This window comes from Candoia aspera, chromosome 10 (assembly GCF_035149785.1).
Source record: "Candoia aspera isolate rCanAsp1 chromosome 10, rCanAsp1.hap2, whole genome shotgun sequence".
Lineage (NCBI taxonomy): Eukaryota > Metazoa > Chordata > Lepidosauria > Squamata > Boidae > Candoia > Candoia aspera.
Window position 1 is genome coordinate 13,452,212 of NC_086162.1, and position 17,491 is coordinate 13,469,702.

A 17,491-nucleotide genomic window follows, 5' to 3' on the forward strand; every position below is an offset into this window, starting at 1 on the left:
CGCAGAACACGCTTTCCCTGTTTACCAAATTAAGCCAAGTTTCTGAGCTCACACAATCCCTTCAATCAAAAGTGGACTAGAAGGGTTGGGTCTGTACCATTGGCTGAGAGGCAGAAAAGCCCTCGCTCCAGGTGAAAATGAACCAAGGCTATCTTGTTGTGTAAACGCAGCCTTGGTATCTGATCTGGTTGGCTGTGTTGGGTCAACACAACCAAGGAGAAAACACACAAGCATTATAACTGGAAAACAATGGGATGATCCCCAACCCCAAGGATCATCCTGTGAAGGAGTTGGGGCTGTGGCACTAAAAAAGGAGCCTTATCTGGAAGCAGCTAAATTCCCACTGTTTGTCATAGCTTAGCCCCAGATGTTCCTGGCAGAAGTTCAGCAGGACTCAGTGGAGTAATAGGATCCTCTGATCTTCTTGAGCTTTTCAGGGGCTAGTTTTGACTCAGCATTCGCAGAACTTATCTTTCCTCCCCACCCCTCCCGTAACTTTTGTTCAGGAAATCTCAACCAATAGCCATCTGATAACAGGTGAGATAAACTGATTAGAAGGGGGAAAAAAATAATGCAAGCAGGTAATGAATGTGCAAGTCTCAAAGCAGCTGACTGCTCCAAAAAGAGAGAAACCAACCAGCCTGTGTTCAGAAAAATCAGATGGTACAGCCTTACTGGGAGTGTACCACTTCAGGATCCCCCAATTCATAGAATCATAGAGTCTGAAGGGACCAAGAGGTCATCAAGGTCATCCTGCATGATTCACTATACCATCCCCAATCGATGACTATCCAGTTAGTTGCTCCCTCACAATTAAAAATACTTCTCGGCAGAAATCAGCCTGGTAACTTCACAAGAGTTTTCTCTCCCTGCAAAGGCCTTCTGGTTTTCTGTCTTGTTCTCCGTGGCCTTGAGAATGCCTTCAGTGGTGTTATGGCGCTGTCTTGATTGGTGGAGAGAGCCCTACAACTGATCCTGTTTTCTGTTAGGGGTGCGCTATTCGACTTTGATCCAATTTGAGTACTTGAGTCCACTTGGATCGTTGATCCAGTTTGAATCAATCTGGAAAATCAAATCAGTTCAAGGATCCAGTTGAATTACCCTTGAAAAGTATTTAGCTACAGACAGTCACCCCTAATCTAATTCGTTGTTTTAAACTAGATGCTGTCAGATCAAGCAGCATTGCTAGCTGGCAGGAATAAGCAACGTTCATCAGCTCACAGACTTCAGCAAGCTTTGCAAGGTATGTAAAAGATTGTCCTTCAGAAGTAGGTAAGACCAAAATCCATTTTGGGGGGCGGGCAGGGAGAGATATAAGAAATGAAAAGAGTATATTAAACTTCTGCAAAGCTTAAGCACTATTTTGCTCTTTGCTCCCTCCCTGAAAATTGACTGGAAAATGGGAGCCGAAAAACTGATGCTGATGGACCACTTATGGCTCCAGACTGTACTTTTTGCATTAAGCCTAGTTTTCTGTATGAGGGATCTGGAAAAGAATGCCAGCCTTTCAAGTCTCCAGAGGTACCAGCTATGCTGAGAATTAGGCCAACTTTTCAGAAAAGCACAGCTTGGGGAAGGATAGAGCAATGAACAAACCTTACACAAAGCAGGGAGTTGTACGAGACCAGTGTTTTTCAAACTTGGCAACTGTAAGATGGGTTGACATCAACTCCCAGAATTCCCCAGCCAGTCCACCCATCTTAAAGTTGCCAGATTTGAAAAACACTGGAATAGATGAACACTGATACCCCTTCCAACTCCATGATTCTTTGATTGAATGACACATATGTTCACATAATTTCCATCCAAAGAGGTTTTGTAAGCTTGCATAGCAGCCAGAGATGGAAACCAAAATGCTTAGTTCTGAAATATTTCTAGTTTGTTAGCCACATGGCACACACTCATAACTCACACTTTTCTGAATATCTGCAACTGCATTTTGCATTGAACAATTAAACCAGCTGCATGGGAAACTGCTGTGTGGATGTGGTATTAAACATTTCCATGCCAAGAGGTGGGATTTACAACCATTTGTTATCAACAAAAGAGCTAAAACAAACAATTAATTTAAAAGAGCCATAATTCTCCTGGGATATGGCAAAATTATGCAAGAACATAATCCATACTGATACATGAAAAGCTGAAGATACTTGAGGCATTGGTAAACGGGGCAAAGATACATCCATGCTGGGGACTTACAAACCAGTTTTTCTCCTTAATAAAGATTTCAACATTTGGACAAGTATTCCAGTTGGACCAACCCCATGAGTAAGAAGGCATTTCAGATAATCAAATGGAATTTATTAAAGTGGATCTCTCTTTCATTTAATCTACATCTACTGTATATCATTTAAAAAATACATTAAATCACCCCATAGACAGATTCTATGCTTCTTTCTTTCAGGACTGACCATCTTGGATCCCAGCTTGAGTAGATGGCTTGAAGCTAGTTTTAAGCTCTTCAGGATGCCAAAGCTCAGTCTAGAGACAGGTAACAAAGTGCTTACAGATATTAATGTGGCCACAAATATCTCACTTGGCAGCTACAGGATTCCCTAGCCTACCTAATTTGTCAGGACCTGAACTGGGAGAATGCACAAATTTTGATCCTGTTAGATCGCCTTTGGTATCATCAGCGCTGGTATTCTTCTGAACCATCTGAGAAGGTTGAGGATGGGAGATACCATCCTGTGGTGGTTTCACTCCATCCTTAGGAGATGGTTACAGTCATGGTGGTGGAAGAGGAGGGGTCAGACTGGTAGTTGCCCACTGTGAGGTGCCACAGAGGTCAATGCTCTCTATTTAACATCTACATGAAGCCACTGGGGGAGGACATCAAGTGGTTTGGGGCTTGGTACATCAGTATGCTGATGAAACTCAGTTTTGGATTGTAATCTCAGGCTGAGCTGGTGATGCCTTTGAAGTCTTGACCTGGTGAAGGCTGAGATGGTCTGGATGGGAGGGAACAGGCTGAAATTATATCCCAGCAAGACAAATTTGCTGTTCATCCATCAAGGTTCTCTGTCTCCCTTCTGGATGGGGAAGGACTTGCTCTTAACAAGCAGGCCCATGACTTAGGTTCCTCCTGGCCTTGTGACTCCTGCTGGAACAACAGGTGGAGGCTGTGGCCATGGAGTCTTTCCTCAGCGGGTCCACCAGATGCAGTTTTCCCTTAGGCAAAAGGACCTGGCAATAGTGATTCATGCCCCTGTCATCACCCGCTTGGACAACTGCAACATGCTCTGCATGGAACTGCCTTTAAAGACTTCTTGGAAGCTACAACTGGTTTAAAGTATAACAGACCCTTTCTTGCCATCTAAAATTCCCTCCAAATCTGAACAATGGGGCAAATGTTTTGGGCCGCTTACTCCTCAGGCCTCTGTTGCACACAAAAGGGATGTTGGTGGGCTGTATTTTTGCATCCCTAATTCTAACCCAAGTGAGTCTATCTTGATGATTTCCTTCCTGTTGAGTTTCACAATTTATGGCCAGAATAATGCATAAGTTCTCATTACTAGTGGCTTGTTATGTTTGGTGTCTGCATGGAATCTTGATGTTGTTGTTTAAGCCTATTTTGAAAATTGTAGGGCAGAGGAGGAGGAACCATGGCTGAGTCAAAAACCACACAACCAAAAGCTAAAGATGGCTTCCAGATGCTTAGGCCAACAATTACTGCATTAAGATGCTGCTGCATCTAGGAAAAGAACAAGGGAAATGGCATTGTTTCATTGAGGAGGTTCTCCAGAAGATCCAACAGGGATAAAGGTTGAGAATAAGGGCTGATTTATGGATGTAATTTTGCACCAGGAATGCAAAAAGGGAGGCTCAGTAGCACCCCTTTTATGGCCTCAGGTCTCTTCTGGGGTGCATAGGACCCAAGATTCTGCCCCATGTCTCCATTTAGGGGATGTTAAAGGCAAATGGGTGCCTTAAGCTTTTTAGATGCTTAAAGCATTTATTTCACCCCTTCAGAAAATCACTCACCCTCAAATAATCTTGACCCTTGCCCACTTTTGGAACATGGGCCTCAATGCACCATCCAAGGCTCAATGTGGTTCTTGAACCAACAGAAGTTGCACACTCCTACTCAGTGATTAGCACTGGATGGTTCTCTTAAGGCTGGGCACAAAATACTGAACCAGAAACCAGCAATAAATTACAAAAACCTAGCCCCATGTGGTTAGTTTATAGATCAGTGTATTGCACAAACCCCAGGCATTTGGGCTAATTTAATTCACTCTGGAGTAGCATGTTGCCCAGACCTAGCCTTAAACAATAATGTGAAATATTTCCTCTGGCATGAACATACGGCTAAGCCATTCCTGTTACGTCTGGGGTCCTTCCTGCTTGTTGTTCTTAGTGGGATCCTGGATTTCTGCTCTGAAGACCTCCCCCGCCAGTATCAGTGAACCAGAGATTTGGAGAGCCAACAGCTGGTTTTTCAACCCCTTTTTGATTCATGCCATTCCTATGTCCTGAGCTACCTTCATACCTGCTTCCAACGTATTTCCTGTTGTGAATCACCTGAAGGTTTAGAGCAGGTAGCTTGCTCATCCCACTGGACTTTGAAAGAATGGACTCTGTAACAGCTGTCCTCCACTGGTTACTAGAAATGGAATGTGGGAGACTTAAAATGCGATGGCCTTGATCCACGTGATAAACTCTTTCACACATTGCAGCTGCAGTGGGGATGATTAATCATGGAGAAATGTTTTCCAGCATCAGCAATGGAATGTGTTCTGCTTCTAAAGTTCAGCCTTCATCAAATCACCTTTTTTTGGGGGTGGGGCAAGTATTTTCAGCAAATAGATTCTTCCTTTCTGGCAAAGTGTTGCCTTCTTCACTTCCATTGCCCTCCCCTGGCTGGACCTAATTAGCTAGAGAAAATCGTCCTTTCATTTTTTTCAGCTTGTGTTCTCTGTTTGGGTTAGGCTCCTGCCTGGATTAACCCTGAAAAGAGAAACAGGGATGCTGAATTATTTGCAGAATTCTTACCCAGCCAGAAACGGCAAGTTTGCACCCAAAGATAAAAAATGGAGACGGCACAGCTGCATCAGTTGCTACACAGCTGCTTTCCAGTTTAGAGCGAATAAAGAGAAGCAAATTCAGAAATTGCAGCTTCAGGAGCCAAAAGATAAGTAAAGATAATAGAAAGTCAATACTTCGTGTCTTCCTAACAGACTTCTTTAAAATGGGAAGGTCATTGAGTACTCAAGGCTGCCAGTAACATCCTGGATTGTTGTTAACATGATTCAGAGATTTCTTAAGACTCAGGGAGGCTACAAACTTTATACCAGCTTTTCTCAACCATTTGATCCTGGAGGGACCCTTGAAATACTTTTCAGGCCTTGGGGAACCCCTGCACATTCAGGCCCAAATATAGGCCAGAAGTTACAAAATTCTCATATTCGTTTCATGTGTAGGCCTGTATATATGCATTAACAGTGTTCTTAAACTGGAAATAAAGAATGAAACTGACCTCTTTAATGTGAAGCTGCCCGAATTTGAAATAATTTATTAAATAAATCATGATCTCCCGTGGAACCCTGGTTGAGAAAGCCTGCTTTATACTGTTTTTTTTTTTTAAAAAAGACCACCAAGCCCCTGATTGTTTTTCTCTGCCTTTCTTCTTTACCAGCATTTCTCATAGGGTGAATGAAATTCACTAGAGCAGTGTTTCTCAACCATGGCAACTTTAAGATGGGTGGACTTCAACTCCCAGAATTCCCCAGCCAGCATGCTGGCTGAGGAATTCTGGGAGCTGAAGTCCACCCATCTTAAAGTTGCCATGGTTGAGAAAGCCTGCACTAGAGTCTTCATTCAGCTCATCTCCTTTCATTTGAGCTTCAACCATTCATGCATTGCTGGCATAGGGGGTGGGGAGAGAGACAAGAATTTCAATAGTTTATGCTCTAAGCTGTTTTACTTTTGCATCAGGCCTTGGCTAAACAGCTTGGGAGTCTCTCTTCCCCTTTCTGCTGGAATGGCTTCCTTGTTTTCCTTTCCTGCTTTTTCCAAACGGTGTGCAAGTCAAGAGAGGCTACACCACCACACCGCCTTTTTGTGACTTAGGCAAATAGCTCCCCCAGCTGGCAGTCTGCGGAACATGCTCTGCAAGTCAGAATGAATGTTTCTCATTCATCAGCGACGACAGTTAAGGGTCTTATCTTTAAAGTCCTTTCATTGTGCCATTCTCCCTCCCACTTAAAGATGCTATATAGGAGCACAGGATAAAATAGCAGGTCAGACTTGCTATAAAACAATGGAGCATTACATGTTTTTCTATTGCCTACTGGAGTGTGGTCAATTAAAAAACATACCAAATCTTATGAGATTGCCCTATTTCATATTCTCTTTGTTCTTTCATGAGAGGCTGCATAGCCATGCCCCTATGTGGTTTAGGGCATCTAATGGGGGGGTGGATTTTGAGAAGGAAAGTAGGAGCCCATTGGTACGTCACATAACCAACCCTTGCAGTGGACACCCTTAGGATCGATGAACAAAAGCTGGCCTGCTCTGAAGCCCCATCCTATACGATGCGTGTCGGCTTGGGAAGCTGGCTGCGCAAACCCTATTGTGGGCCATACCCTTCCTATTCTCTTTCTTCTGCCAATAACCACTCAGTAGTCTGTGGCCTGAGCATCTGCAGGGCCCTTTCCATGTGGAAGGATGATGTGGTTCTGAGACCGACGCCATGCTTGCACAGCCCCGTGAATCTGGGCAACTTCTGGTGAGCTTCAGAAGTTGACTCAGCTCCCGTGCCAGAGGAAAGGGGGCACACGTTTTGCTGCAGTTCTTTGGAACCTGCTTCCATCGGTAGGAAGTCCTGCTTCACCCAACTCCCGTGGTGCCCTCTCTTCCTGATGCAGAAAGGCACTGTGGCTATTGTTGCGGATCTCCCAGCGTGTGGCTGTGCCCCCCGGGGCAGCCCACTGGGGTTTCCTTTCCCGCTCACTGTGAAAGGCACATGAACCAATAGAAGAACAAGGATGGGCATAGGGTGCCAGCTAGCTGCCAGTTTTGCTGCTCTACCTTGGCCAGCTGGCTGGTTCAAGGACAGGAAGCTAAGATGACTTGCCAGCCCATCACATAGTACAAAAATGTGGTTTATAGTGTAAGGAGTGGGGTGAAACCACCAGCTGTGTAACACCTCCTTCCTGCTCCAAGATGCTCTTGCAAAGCGGCTGATGCTGCCTCTTGTGTTTAGGGGGTACCATTTTTTCTGCATAAGGATTCAGGTTTTTTTTTTTTAAAGATATAGGATTCCAAACTTCGCTGCAGAAAACAGTATATTTCTACTTATTTCAGTAAAAACAAAAAAGCCTCCCAAAAATCTGAAATGCCATGCATGTAATTTAATACTGGATATTTAACATGAATAGAGAGCCAGTTTGGTGGTGTGGATGGGACGCGGTGGCGCTGCGGGTTAAACCGCTGAGCTGTCGATCGGAAGGTCGGCGGTTCGAAACCGCGCGGCGGGGTGAGCTCCCGTTGCTCGTCCCAGCTTCTGCACACCAAGCAGTTCGAAAACATGCAAATGTGAGTAGATTAATTGGTACCGCTTCGGCGGGAAGGTAACGGCGTTCCGTGAATCATGCTGGCCACATGACCCGGAAGTGTCCTATGGACAACGCCGGCTCCAAGGCTTTGAAACGGAGATGAGCACCGCCCCCTAGAGTCAGACACGACTGGACTTTATGTCAAGGGAAACCTTTACCTTTACCTTGGTGGTGTGGTTAAGGCATCAGGCTAGAAACTGGGAGGCCATGAGTTCTAGTCTCTCCGTAGGCATGAAGCCAGCTGGGTGACCTTGGGCCAGTCACTTTCTCTCAGCCCCAGGAAGGAGGCAATGGCAAACCACTGCTGAAAAACCTTGCCAAGAAAACTGCAGGGACTTGTCCAGGCAATCTCTGACAATTGGACATGATTGAACAGATTTAAAAAAAGTTAACATGAACAGCATATACATTTTAAACTGTGTGTTGTATATTAACATCAGAGAGATCATGTTACAATCATAAACAAAATTTAGGCTTGGGAACAAGGCAATTTTATTGTCCTAACAAAAAGTGCAGGAATTGGGTAAAATAGAGGGGGCAATTGACAGGGCTCTGCATTTCTTTAAAGGATGCTGTCTAGTGCGACTGACTTCGTTGGGATAAGGCAATCATTACAGATGCTTCACTTCCAAATTCATCTTCACTGACTGGTGCCGCCTCAAAGTGGTTTTGTGAAATCATGCGGCTTCCTGCTTTGAAAGGAAGGACTTTGGTGCATGTGCAAAATCTGTTTCTGCCTAAGCTAAGAGCTGGAACAGGGGCTTTGATGGAGAGCATCACCTCTGTGCATTGACAAGGTGGTGTCCACTAGTGGCATTGTGTGAAGGGCCTCCTTGAGGCAAATTGTACCTGCCTCACACCATGCTAATAATTTACACAACCTGGTATTCACACTGAAATACACCTTATCATTCATTCATGGACTCTTGAAGATATAGTTGCATCTATGGCCAATTAAGAATAAGAGAGCCAATCAGAACTTCCTAGGTGTAGAATAGGCTGTATGACATGGTCTGTTGGCTAGAAAGAATGGGCATCCTCCAGATACGTGGGCCAACCCCCAGAATTCTTAGCATTGGCACTGCTGACTGGGGAACTCTGGGAGTTGAAACTGGAGGGCACCTGAACTTCAGAAGGCTGAAGAAGAGACATGGCAATCTGTTGAGTGGGAATGGATGTAGGCCTATGTCCAATTGTCCTGTAGCATCAGTAATACACCAGAATAAGGGTCCAAAATTGGGGGAGGGGGGCTGATAGGCACTTTGTGGGACTTCTTGCCAGATGGCATTCACAAGGAAAGGCTTACACCTTCACAAAACAGTTGCCCATTGTGGGAGCAACTGATCACAAAACTTCTCATTTCCCAGAAGGCAAGTGAATCTAACTAAAAAGAGAGAAATGGTTTGTTCCAAGGTGAGGTCCATATTCCTAAATACCAAACCATTCTTTGAGCCTGAAATGTTGTGCCCTTGTGCCAATTTCACAGAAGACGAACTGATAAGACTCAGAAACAAGGAACATGGCTTAGAAACGGAGGACAAGGATCCACTTTCACAGAAGATAAACTGCAGCGAGACATTGGAAAGTAACCCCCTAGGCAAAATAACCCAAACACACATTAAAAAAAAGACAAAATATACATACACACCAACAGCCAGGCAAAATACCACACACACAAACACACACACACACATATCACACAAAGGCAAAACACATATTTTATTACGGATGTATGACCCTCTTGATTTAAGCTTCTCTTCATTTCCGGTTTGGTTGGTCAGGCTTCTTGCATCCCAAATGATGCATATGACATTTCTGTGGATATTACCCTTAAAATACACATGTATGTTTTGTAAATGCCCTTAATATATGCACTACTTTTGTGGAATTTTTGCCAACAAGCTTTTTTGTGTACAAGTGGTCCTTGTTTAGCGACTGCCTTGTTTATTGACTGTTCACAGTTACAACAGTGATGAAAAAGTAACTTTGCGACTAGTCCTCGCATTTACAACCTTTGCAGGTCTGCAAAGCAAAGGAAAGCTGAAGTAAGATCATAAGCACAGTCATGGTTTCACTTAGCAACCTCTTCGCTTAACAACCGAGTTGCCGGTCCCAATTGTGATCGCAAAAGAAGGACTACCTGTACCTATCTGTGCATGTGCTTTGATTAGAGAATTGCATCCCTGAAGTTGGAGACACGTGTGTTTTCCCAACTGAACACACAACATTATCTCCACCCACCAATGAAACAGAAGGTATCACAAAATGACAGAAAAACACATACCAGCCACCAGCCTGGACTGGCAAAATATCACTTCCATGCACACATGTTGTGACTGTCTAAGACTTAACTGGAGTTCCTGAGGTATTTCTGAAAATAAAGGATGGTACTAGAGGTCAGTAGCTGGTTTGCAAGTTTCCCAGTTAAAACCCAATGAAACATTTAAATGCATTTTATAAAAAACGAAGAGAGATGGGAAAGCTTGTCAGAATCCAGAAGAAGTGCCTGCAGAACTGTTCAGCTCATAGGCACCATATTGAAGAATTTAGTATCAAAAGATCCACTAGGCAGAGGTAGATTGAGGGTAGCATGGGAGCTTGGTTTATCAGAAGCCCCAGATATAGAATCCTTCATGAGGTCAAAAGAGCAATGTTTTCTCTCTCTAAGGCCTACCAAGCCAAAGAGAGGGCAATACTGGATAAACAAATTCATTGCAAAGGTGGAGGAGTCCATCAGCTTTCTTGGGGACATTGGAGAAACAACAAGAAGGAGAAATGCATAATGTGTATTTATCAGTGCCCTGTCAGGCAATCTCAAACATCTGTGTTGGACTGAAATTTTATATCTATCCCTTCCACCCAAAGCATTAACATTCACAGCAAATTTTTTCCAGCAGGCTGCCTGTTTTTGCCCCGATCCCCAAATCTTACAGTGTCCTACAGGACACAAAAGAAGGGAACAATGGCCCCCGTTGCTAAATCACAGTTGAATTACGAAGATGCTAGGCCACCCGGTTGCCATGGTAACTGTTCAAGGGTTATGATTACCATGGCGCCCAAGGATACTCCCATTGGGAAACTCATTTGCCTATGGGGCAGGCAACTCCAGTGCCTTGCAGGCCACAATAGCCATCCGGGTTTTTGTGCAGATATTGCTGGTGGTAATCTTCAGCGTAGTAGAATTTGCCAGCCTCCCGAATCTCCGTGGTTATTGGTCCCCATTGCTTCTTAGCCAACTCCTGCCAAAGAGGAAACAGAAATATTTTTAAAGTATGGAACAGCCTGAAGTCTTGTCTCCCTGCAGGATAGCAAAAGGAATGGTAAACTATGCTCAAATTCTTTACTTGTAGGTTATCTCCATCCACAATCCTCTCCCTCCTCCTTGAAGTATCCAATTCATGTTGGGATTTCGGTATTGGGGAAGAGAGTTAACGTTTAAGAAGGCCAGCACTCGTAAACAGAAAACAGGTTTCTGGTCCTTGTGGCTCTGAACATTGGCGTGGAAAGGTGCGAACGGCAACTTTATTATATTTATATTTTTATTGTATTTTAATTGTAATGGTTTTATATTTTAATCTTGTTTTATTGTAAGCCGCCCAGAGTCCCCCTGTTGGGGAGAGATGGGCGGTGAATAAATCTATAAATAAAATAAATAAATAAAACTGAAGATATTGTAGGGGCAGGAAGGATTTTCACAGGGCTTGGGGAATGGAGTGACCTCCTCCTTATGCTTCCATAAAGGTACTGGAAAACGAATGCAATACGCAGATATAACTGAGCAAAATTTTAGTAACCAAGGACTTTCGTTTTTAGGAGCCCTATACAATAATGGGTGAGACAATGACACAAACCAGTACAGGTCCCTGCCCCCACCCTGGGTTGGAGTCTTCAGTTTTTGAAACTGTGATAGTAGGAACATATTTATTTATTTTATTTATATTTCAAATTTCTGTCACCGCCCATCTCCCCCATGCAGAATCAATCCAGATCTTGCTTTAATCTCTGCATCTCTGGTAGGGAATTGATGGGAAAGACCTCTGCTTGTAACCCTGGAAAACCCATCAGAGCTTATGAATCAGATGCCAGCCTGCCCTAATCTGGGCAGATGTACGAACCCCTTCCCAGATGTCCCTTTTTGCTGAGAATTCTGGGGGTCGAGGTCCACCTTATCGAGAAAGTAGCCAAGTTGGCGAAGGTTGTCCTAAGGGTTTTGATATGTTTTGATAGTTTTTAAGGAATTCCTCTGGCTTGAAACATGGCAAGTTGACTGCCCAGAAAAAGGACTGCCATCCCCTATGTGGCCACTTGAGGGCCACCGAGATCCCTGTCTATTTGTAGCCCCCTTCCAAAGCCCCCAAGTTGCTTCAGTAAGATACACTCATTCAGAGTTCAGAAGGACAGGGGAAAATGCTAAAGAATGGAGTTGGCAGCATAATGGAAAACACACTATTCTTGCTGCTGACGATGAGCCTGACTTCTACCAACAATACCCCCCTCCAAAAAAATCCACAATCCATGCATTTGGTTGTTCACACCATCTTTTAATGTGACCTCCCAGACTATATCTATGACCGATACTTCCAGACAAGGCTTTTATCTTGCAATCTCCAAGCGTCACTCACAGCATTTTAGGGGGTGGGGGCAGGGGCAGATATAACCTTCTAGCCCTCAAGCAGTTTCCCACTGCTTCTTCCATCTTTTCTCTAAGCGCGCATGCACACACACACACACCCCATTAAGGAAAAAACACGATGTGATAGCCAAGTCAGGCTTTCTTTCCATTGTTCGTGAAGGTGCTGTTTAGCTGGAAACAACCTCTGATCTTTAATTCCTGATCCCCTTATTCAGTCCCTGATGACAGAGGGCAACCAAGATATAGGAGATTCCTTAACTGCATCATGAATTACCTTAGGAATTTGTGTGTCTGTGTGTGTGTGCTTTTATATGCTGCCCAATCTCCAATGGCCTTGGGCAGCTGAGAATGTATGAACATTACAAAAATCACACAGATAAAAGGATTAAACACCTCCAAATGGCTTGGAGAAAGAAAATGTTTTAGGCCCGCTGTTAAACTCTAAGGAGGGGACCTTCCTCAGTCTAACAGCGGTCAAGGAGACTCTTCTGTTGGTGTTAGACATATCCACGATGGGGCCTACAAGTGATACCCTGCTAAAGGTCTGTTATCCTGCCTCTAATTCGGGCCTAAGCTATGTATGGGTTTATACACCAAAGTGAACATCTCATTTTTATTAGTTCCAGGCAAACCCTCCTGCATTTTCTTCAGTCAGTCTCACTCAAACGGAAGAATTTATTCTAGAAAATCTTTTGAAGAAGCAATGGCCAAGAAGCATATGCAAATGTCCGATAGGTCACTGTACACTGAACATAATGAAGGTCCTCACACCAAAATCTGGCTACTGGCCCAACAAACTCAGCATTAACACCAGCAACCTGAGATCCCAGGGCTACCAGCCCCACCTCTGCACCCCCACAAAGTCCTTCTCTGATTACAACTGCTAAACAGTAGCAGCAGAGCCTCCAATCACTTTCAGGAGAGAAATACACCAAAACTGTCAAGTAAAATAGACTTTGGGCTCCAATATTATTCTGTATGGATGTATTCCCATGAACACTTGAGAACTGTCAGGTAGGGGAAGAGCATATTACTCAGGCAATGGAAAACCATTTTTTCTTTACAGTCCATGAACAAAACGCTAGGAGACATGGATGAACATTGGCAGCTGGTCCCCTGTTAGCCCGGCAAGGCAGTCCAAAGAAGAAGCGCAAACAGGAGCACTAGCTCTATCTTTACTGTAAAGTTACATTAGCAGAATCTTGCAAGACTGAAAGTATTTCTCCCCTCCTTTCCTTTTACTCTCCAGAAAACTAGGGAGGGTCCCTTCTGAAATGCTTCCCACGCCCTCTTTCCTTCTGTGGGCTGAGACACCTTTTACATGCTGGTTGTCCAGTCTGTGGCTCTCCCTCCTGTCTCCCAAGGTCATTCCCACATCCCATTACATCCCCTATCTTTTAAATGCATGGCCTCCCTGGGTCTTCCCTGGACTGGGAGAGAAGGCTAAATACCATTTCTTTCCATCCACCACTGGTCTAGAAAGAAGCACCGACAAAAATGCCATCCACTATCTTTGCTTCCAAAGGAAGGGTTTAGGAGAGACTGGCTGAGCCCTCCCACCTCGTTCTCCCTTTATGAAATAGTGGGATGGCCTCCTGCCTTTACCAGCTGGAAATGTTTTTCTCTTCTCTCCTGAGGAAGGGTGGTGGTAGTCTCCACCTAGAGGAGGCAAAGGCAGGTAGAGGGGCCAAATAATAGACTGATTGGTGAGGAGACTGGCATGGGGAGAATGGTGGAGTGGGGAGTGAGGAAATGCAGCTCAGTTTTTCAACCTTGCCATTAATGGCCCTGCCCACTTCAAAGGAATCAAGGACAGCTCAGGAGGCTCTTGGTCAAGGGAAGCTGGATTGTTTATGTCAGGGAAAGGGAGTATGAGAAGGAAGCGTGTGGCTCTCCAGGGCTAAGTACAATGAGGCTTATCGCAGGCAGAGTTAATTCGCATGCAGTCTGGATGATGTGTGCAAGAGAGCCGATAAGACAACATGGTTAATTAACTGGAACCCAGCTGAGCCTGGCGTCAGCAGAGACGCTGAGGCAGGAAAAGAGCAGTGGAAGTCAGCTTTGCATCGAGGGAGGGGGAGAAAGAAGAACGAGGGCTAGCTTGTGCTTCTAATGCAGAATGAAGGGCTGCGTTCACGGAACATCCTTCTCCTGCTTCTTGAAGCATCTGAGACATTTTACAATGATAGGAGCAGCCCTCTTAGGAATTTTCACTGGTTCTAATTCAAGGGGAACTGTCAATATCCAAATCACGATCAGAAGGTAATGAGATTAGCTCTTGTAAATGTTTTCTCCAAAAAATCAGGCAGGGGATCTGAACCTTCAATATATCATCTGGAAAACTGTGTATTTTTAAAATGTCCATGAGTTAGGCCTTCTTGTACTTTAAACAAGGCTTTGTTATGCAATTCTATGTCCCTTTCTTGCTTTTGAAGATATAGGATTCCAACCCGGTTTATAGAAAGTACTATATTTCTGCTTATTTAAGTAACACACACACACACACACACACACACACCACAATCTGAAAAACGGGCAGTTTAGTAGTTTAGTACTGGATATTAGACATTAACAATATACACATTACATCAGTGTTTCTCAACCGTAGCAACTTAAACATGTGTGGACTTCAACTCCCAGAATTCCCCAGCCAGCATTGCTGGCTTAAAGTTGCTAAAGTCGAGAAACCCTGCATTATACCATTAAAACAAACAAACAAGATTAAAACTAACCAATTTTGGCCTGTTGTGTGAAGGCACCTTCTAGGTTCATAACTGAGGTAGTTAGGCTGGTTTATGAGAACACAGCCAGTAAGCACACATCCTTTATATTTATAAAGGGGTTCTAAGGTGACTTTCCAAAAGGGTTGGACTAGAACTCTCATCATCCCCACTCAGCCCACTCAAGCTGGCTGGGGATGATGGGAACTGAATTCCTACCCATTTGGAGGGTTGCAGGGCAGGGAAAGCTCTCCCAAAGGATGTCTTTTCTTTTCCTACCCCCAGGCTGTAGTGTGTGCTTACTCAGCAGCTATGCTCAATACTTGTATATGCTGTATTCTCAAATGTTCTCCAATCGCAGGAAAGGATTGGGGATAGGTTTCACAGAGAAAACAAATGTCTCCTCCACCTTGAACCCTTCAGCCTGAAGCTCTAAGGCATCTTCTCTCCACTGACCCTGCTCAGAAGGTATAGTAGCTCTCCTGGCTGATAGATGGAACAAGTATGCAGTTCCAAATAGCAACTTCTGGAATGGGTGTGCAGGGTGTGGATGGGTGGAGAGATTCCATAGCAAAGTGTCCAAGTTCAGCCACTGACATTTCTCCTGGAAGGTGAACTCAAACAGCAGTACCAGGAAAGATCCCTGACTGGAGACCACGGACAGATGGAGCAAGAAATGTTGAAGCAATATTCCCTCTCCCCGTGAAGATCTGCAGAGCCTGAACACCCAGGTTCCAGCAAACATGCGCACAGCTGTCCTTCAGACATCCAGCTGAATCTGCAGAGGCCAGGAAGAACAAGAGATAGAACTGGGTGCCCATTTTCCTAACAGAATCACAACTCAAAGGTGGCTTCAAACTTCAGATCCTGTGAACGCAAATTGGAAAGAAGGGCCCTGCCTTACATTTGAACACAAAATGCAACTGTTTGGAAATAATGCTTTGTTTTTTTCCTTCTTCCAATTGGTACTGCAAAACTGCCAGCAAGTAAGGAAGGGAAACACTTCCTTGGAGGAAAATCTCACAGTTTCTGAACCATGGAGACTGGATCCCAGATGGATTGGGACAAAAAGGAGGTCTGCTTTCCTTGAAGTGATCAATAAATGCTATTTCTTTCTGCCCCATTCAGAGGATGGGATGAGCAAAGCTCTAGGGGCCTCTCCAGGGAGCAAGGAGCAGAGACCAAGTGCTTGGTATTTAAGCCACACAGAGGAACAGAATGTATAAATAACAGATTGCTCCTCCTGTCCTCTGGGATGTGGAGGGGAGCTATTGATTTTTTTTCCTCCCTGGTGGGGAATATCTTAGCATGTTTAATGGCCACTAGAAGGAAACCTGTCAGAGAAGAATGATGTGATTTATCTGTCAAAATCTCCCAAACAGCTAGAGTCTAATCTCAGTTACGATGTTACAGGTACTCCTTACTTAATGACCACAATTGGGTCCGGAATGTTGGTTGCTAAGCAAAGTGGTCATTAAGTGGATTCGACCCAATTTTATGAACTTTTTTGCGGTGGTTGTTAAGCAAATCATCATGGGCATTAAGCAAATCACATAGTTGTTAAGCAAATCACGTGGTTCCCCACTGATTTTGTTTGCCAGAGGCCGGCCAGGAAGGTCAAATGTGACCACGGGGTGCTGTGTCATAACTCTGAACGGGTTGCCAAGTGCCCAAACTGTGATGAGTCCCTCTCTCTCAGCCCTAAGAGGGAGGCAATGGCAAACCACTTCCAAAATCTTGCCAAGGAACTGCAGGGACTTGTCAGAGAATCGGACACAATTGAACGGATTAAAAAAAAAATTCAGATGCATAACAAATGAACCTGGGATATAAAAAAGATGCTCAGGTTTGAAGCCCTAGAGGGTGAGAACCCTCTCTTGATGTTGGTCAGTGCTTTATGCTGCTGCTCACTTGAATTCAGCAGTCCAGGGAAGGAATATTTCACTACAGGACACTACTTTGGGATGAAATTATATAGGAAGTGATATAGAAATATATTAAAAATGAAATGAAGGTTGGGTAAGAATAATTGAGTTGCACTTCAGCCTTCTGCAACACAGCACGCTTCATGAGGAGATGGAGCACCCATCATCCCCAGTCTTCAGCTGATTCGGCTATAGCTCCAATCATCCCCAGTCATCAAGCAATTTGGCTGTGGAGTCACTCCCAATTACTGTATTATCTGCTGGATATTAGCTTAGGAAAGGCTGCTGGGGGGGCAGGAAATGGGGGGGGGTGAGAGAGAGGGTGTTAATATGGTAGTTTATTAGAGAATACAACCAATGTACAAATCAAATGATAATGCAGCCTGTAGCAGTGCAAGCAGGAGAAATCAGGATTGTTGGATACCCGATGAATCTCACACACTAACATAAAATCAGAAACCTGATTTGTGGATTATCCAATACCAGGAAGATGCTAAAATCCCATGCAGAGCCCTACGTCACAACGACACAAAAACATTAAAACATTCTCTCTCTTCCTCCAATCCCCTCTCCCCCCATACAATTTTGGCCCTATAGGTGGCCTCTACTGCTAGAAGGAAGGAACAACACTTAACTCTGTACCCAAACACATGC

At 44.3% G+C, this 17,491-nt stretch overlaps 1 protein-coding gene across 1 annotated transcript in view; it reads right to left on the reverse strand.

Moving 5' to 3' along the window:
• Positions 1-9,259: 9,259 nt before the first annotated feature.
• The window catches only part of LOC134503707 (mitochondrial peptide methionine sulfoxide reductase-like), a 55,750-nt gene continuing 47,518 nt past the window's right edge, over positions 9,260-17,491 (reverse strand). The window contains exon 6 of the mRNA XM_063312608.1: positions 9,260-10,798. Within this exon, the coding sequence (XP_063168678.1) occupies positions 10,640-10,798 (159 nt within the window). The 3' untranslated portion in view covers positions 9,260-10,639. The remainder of the gene's footprint in view (positions 10,799-17,491) is intronic.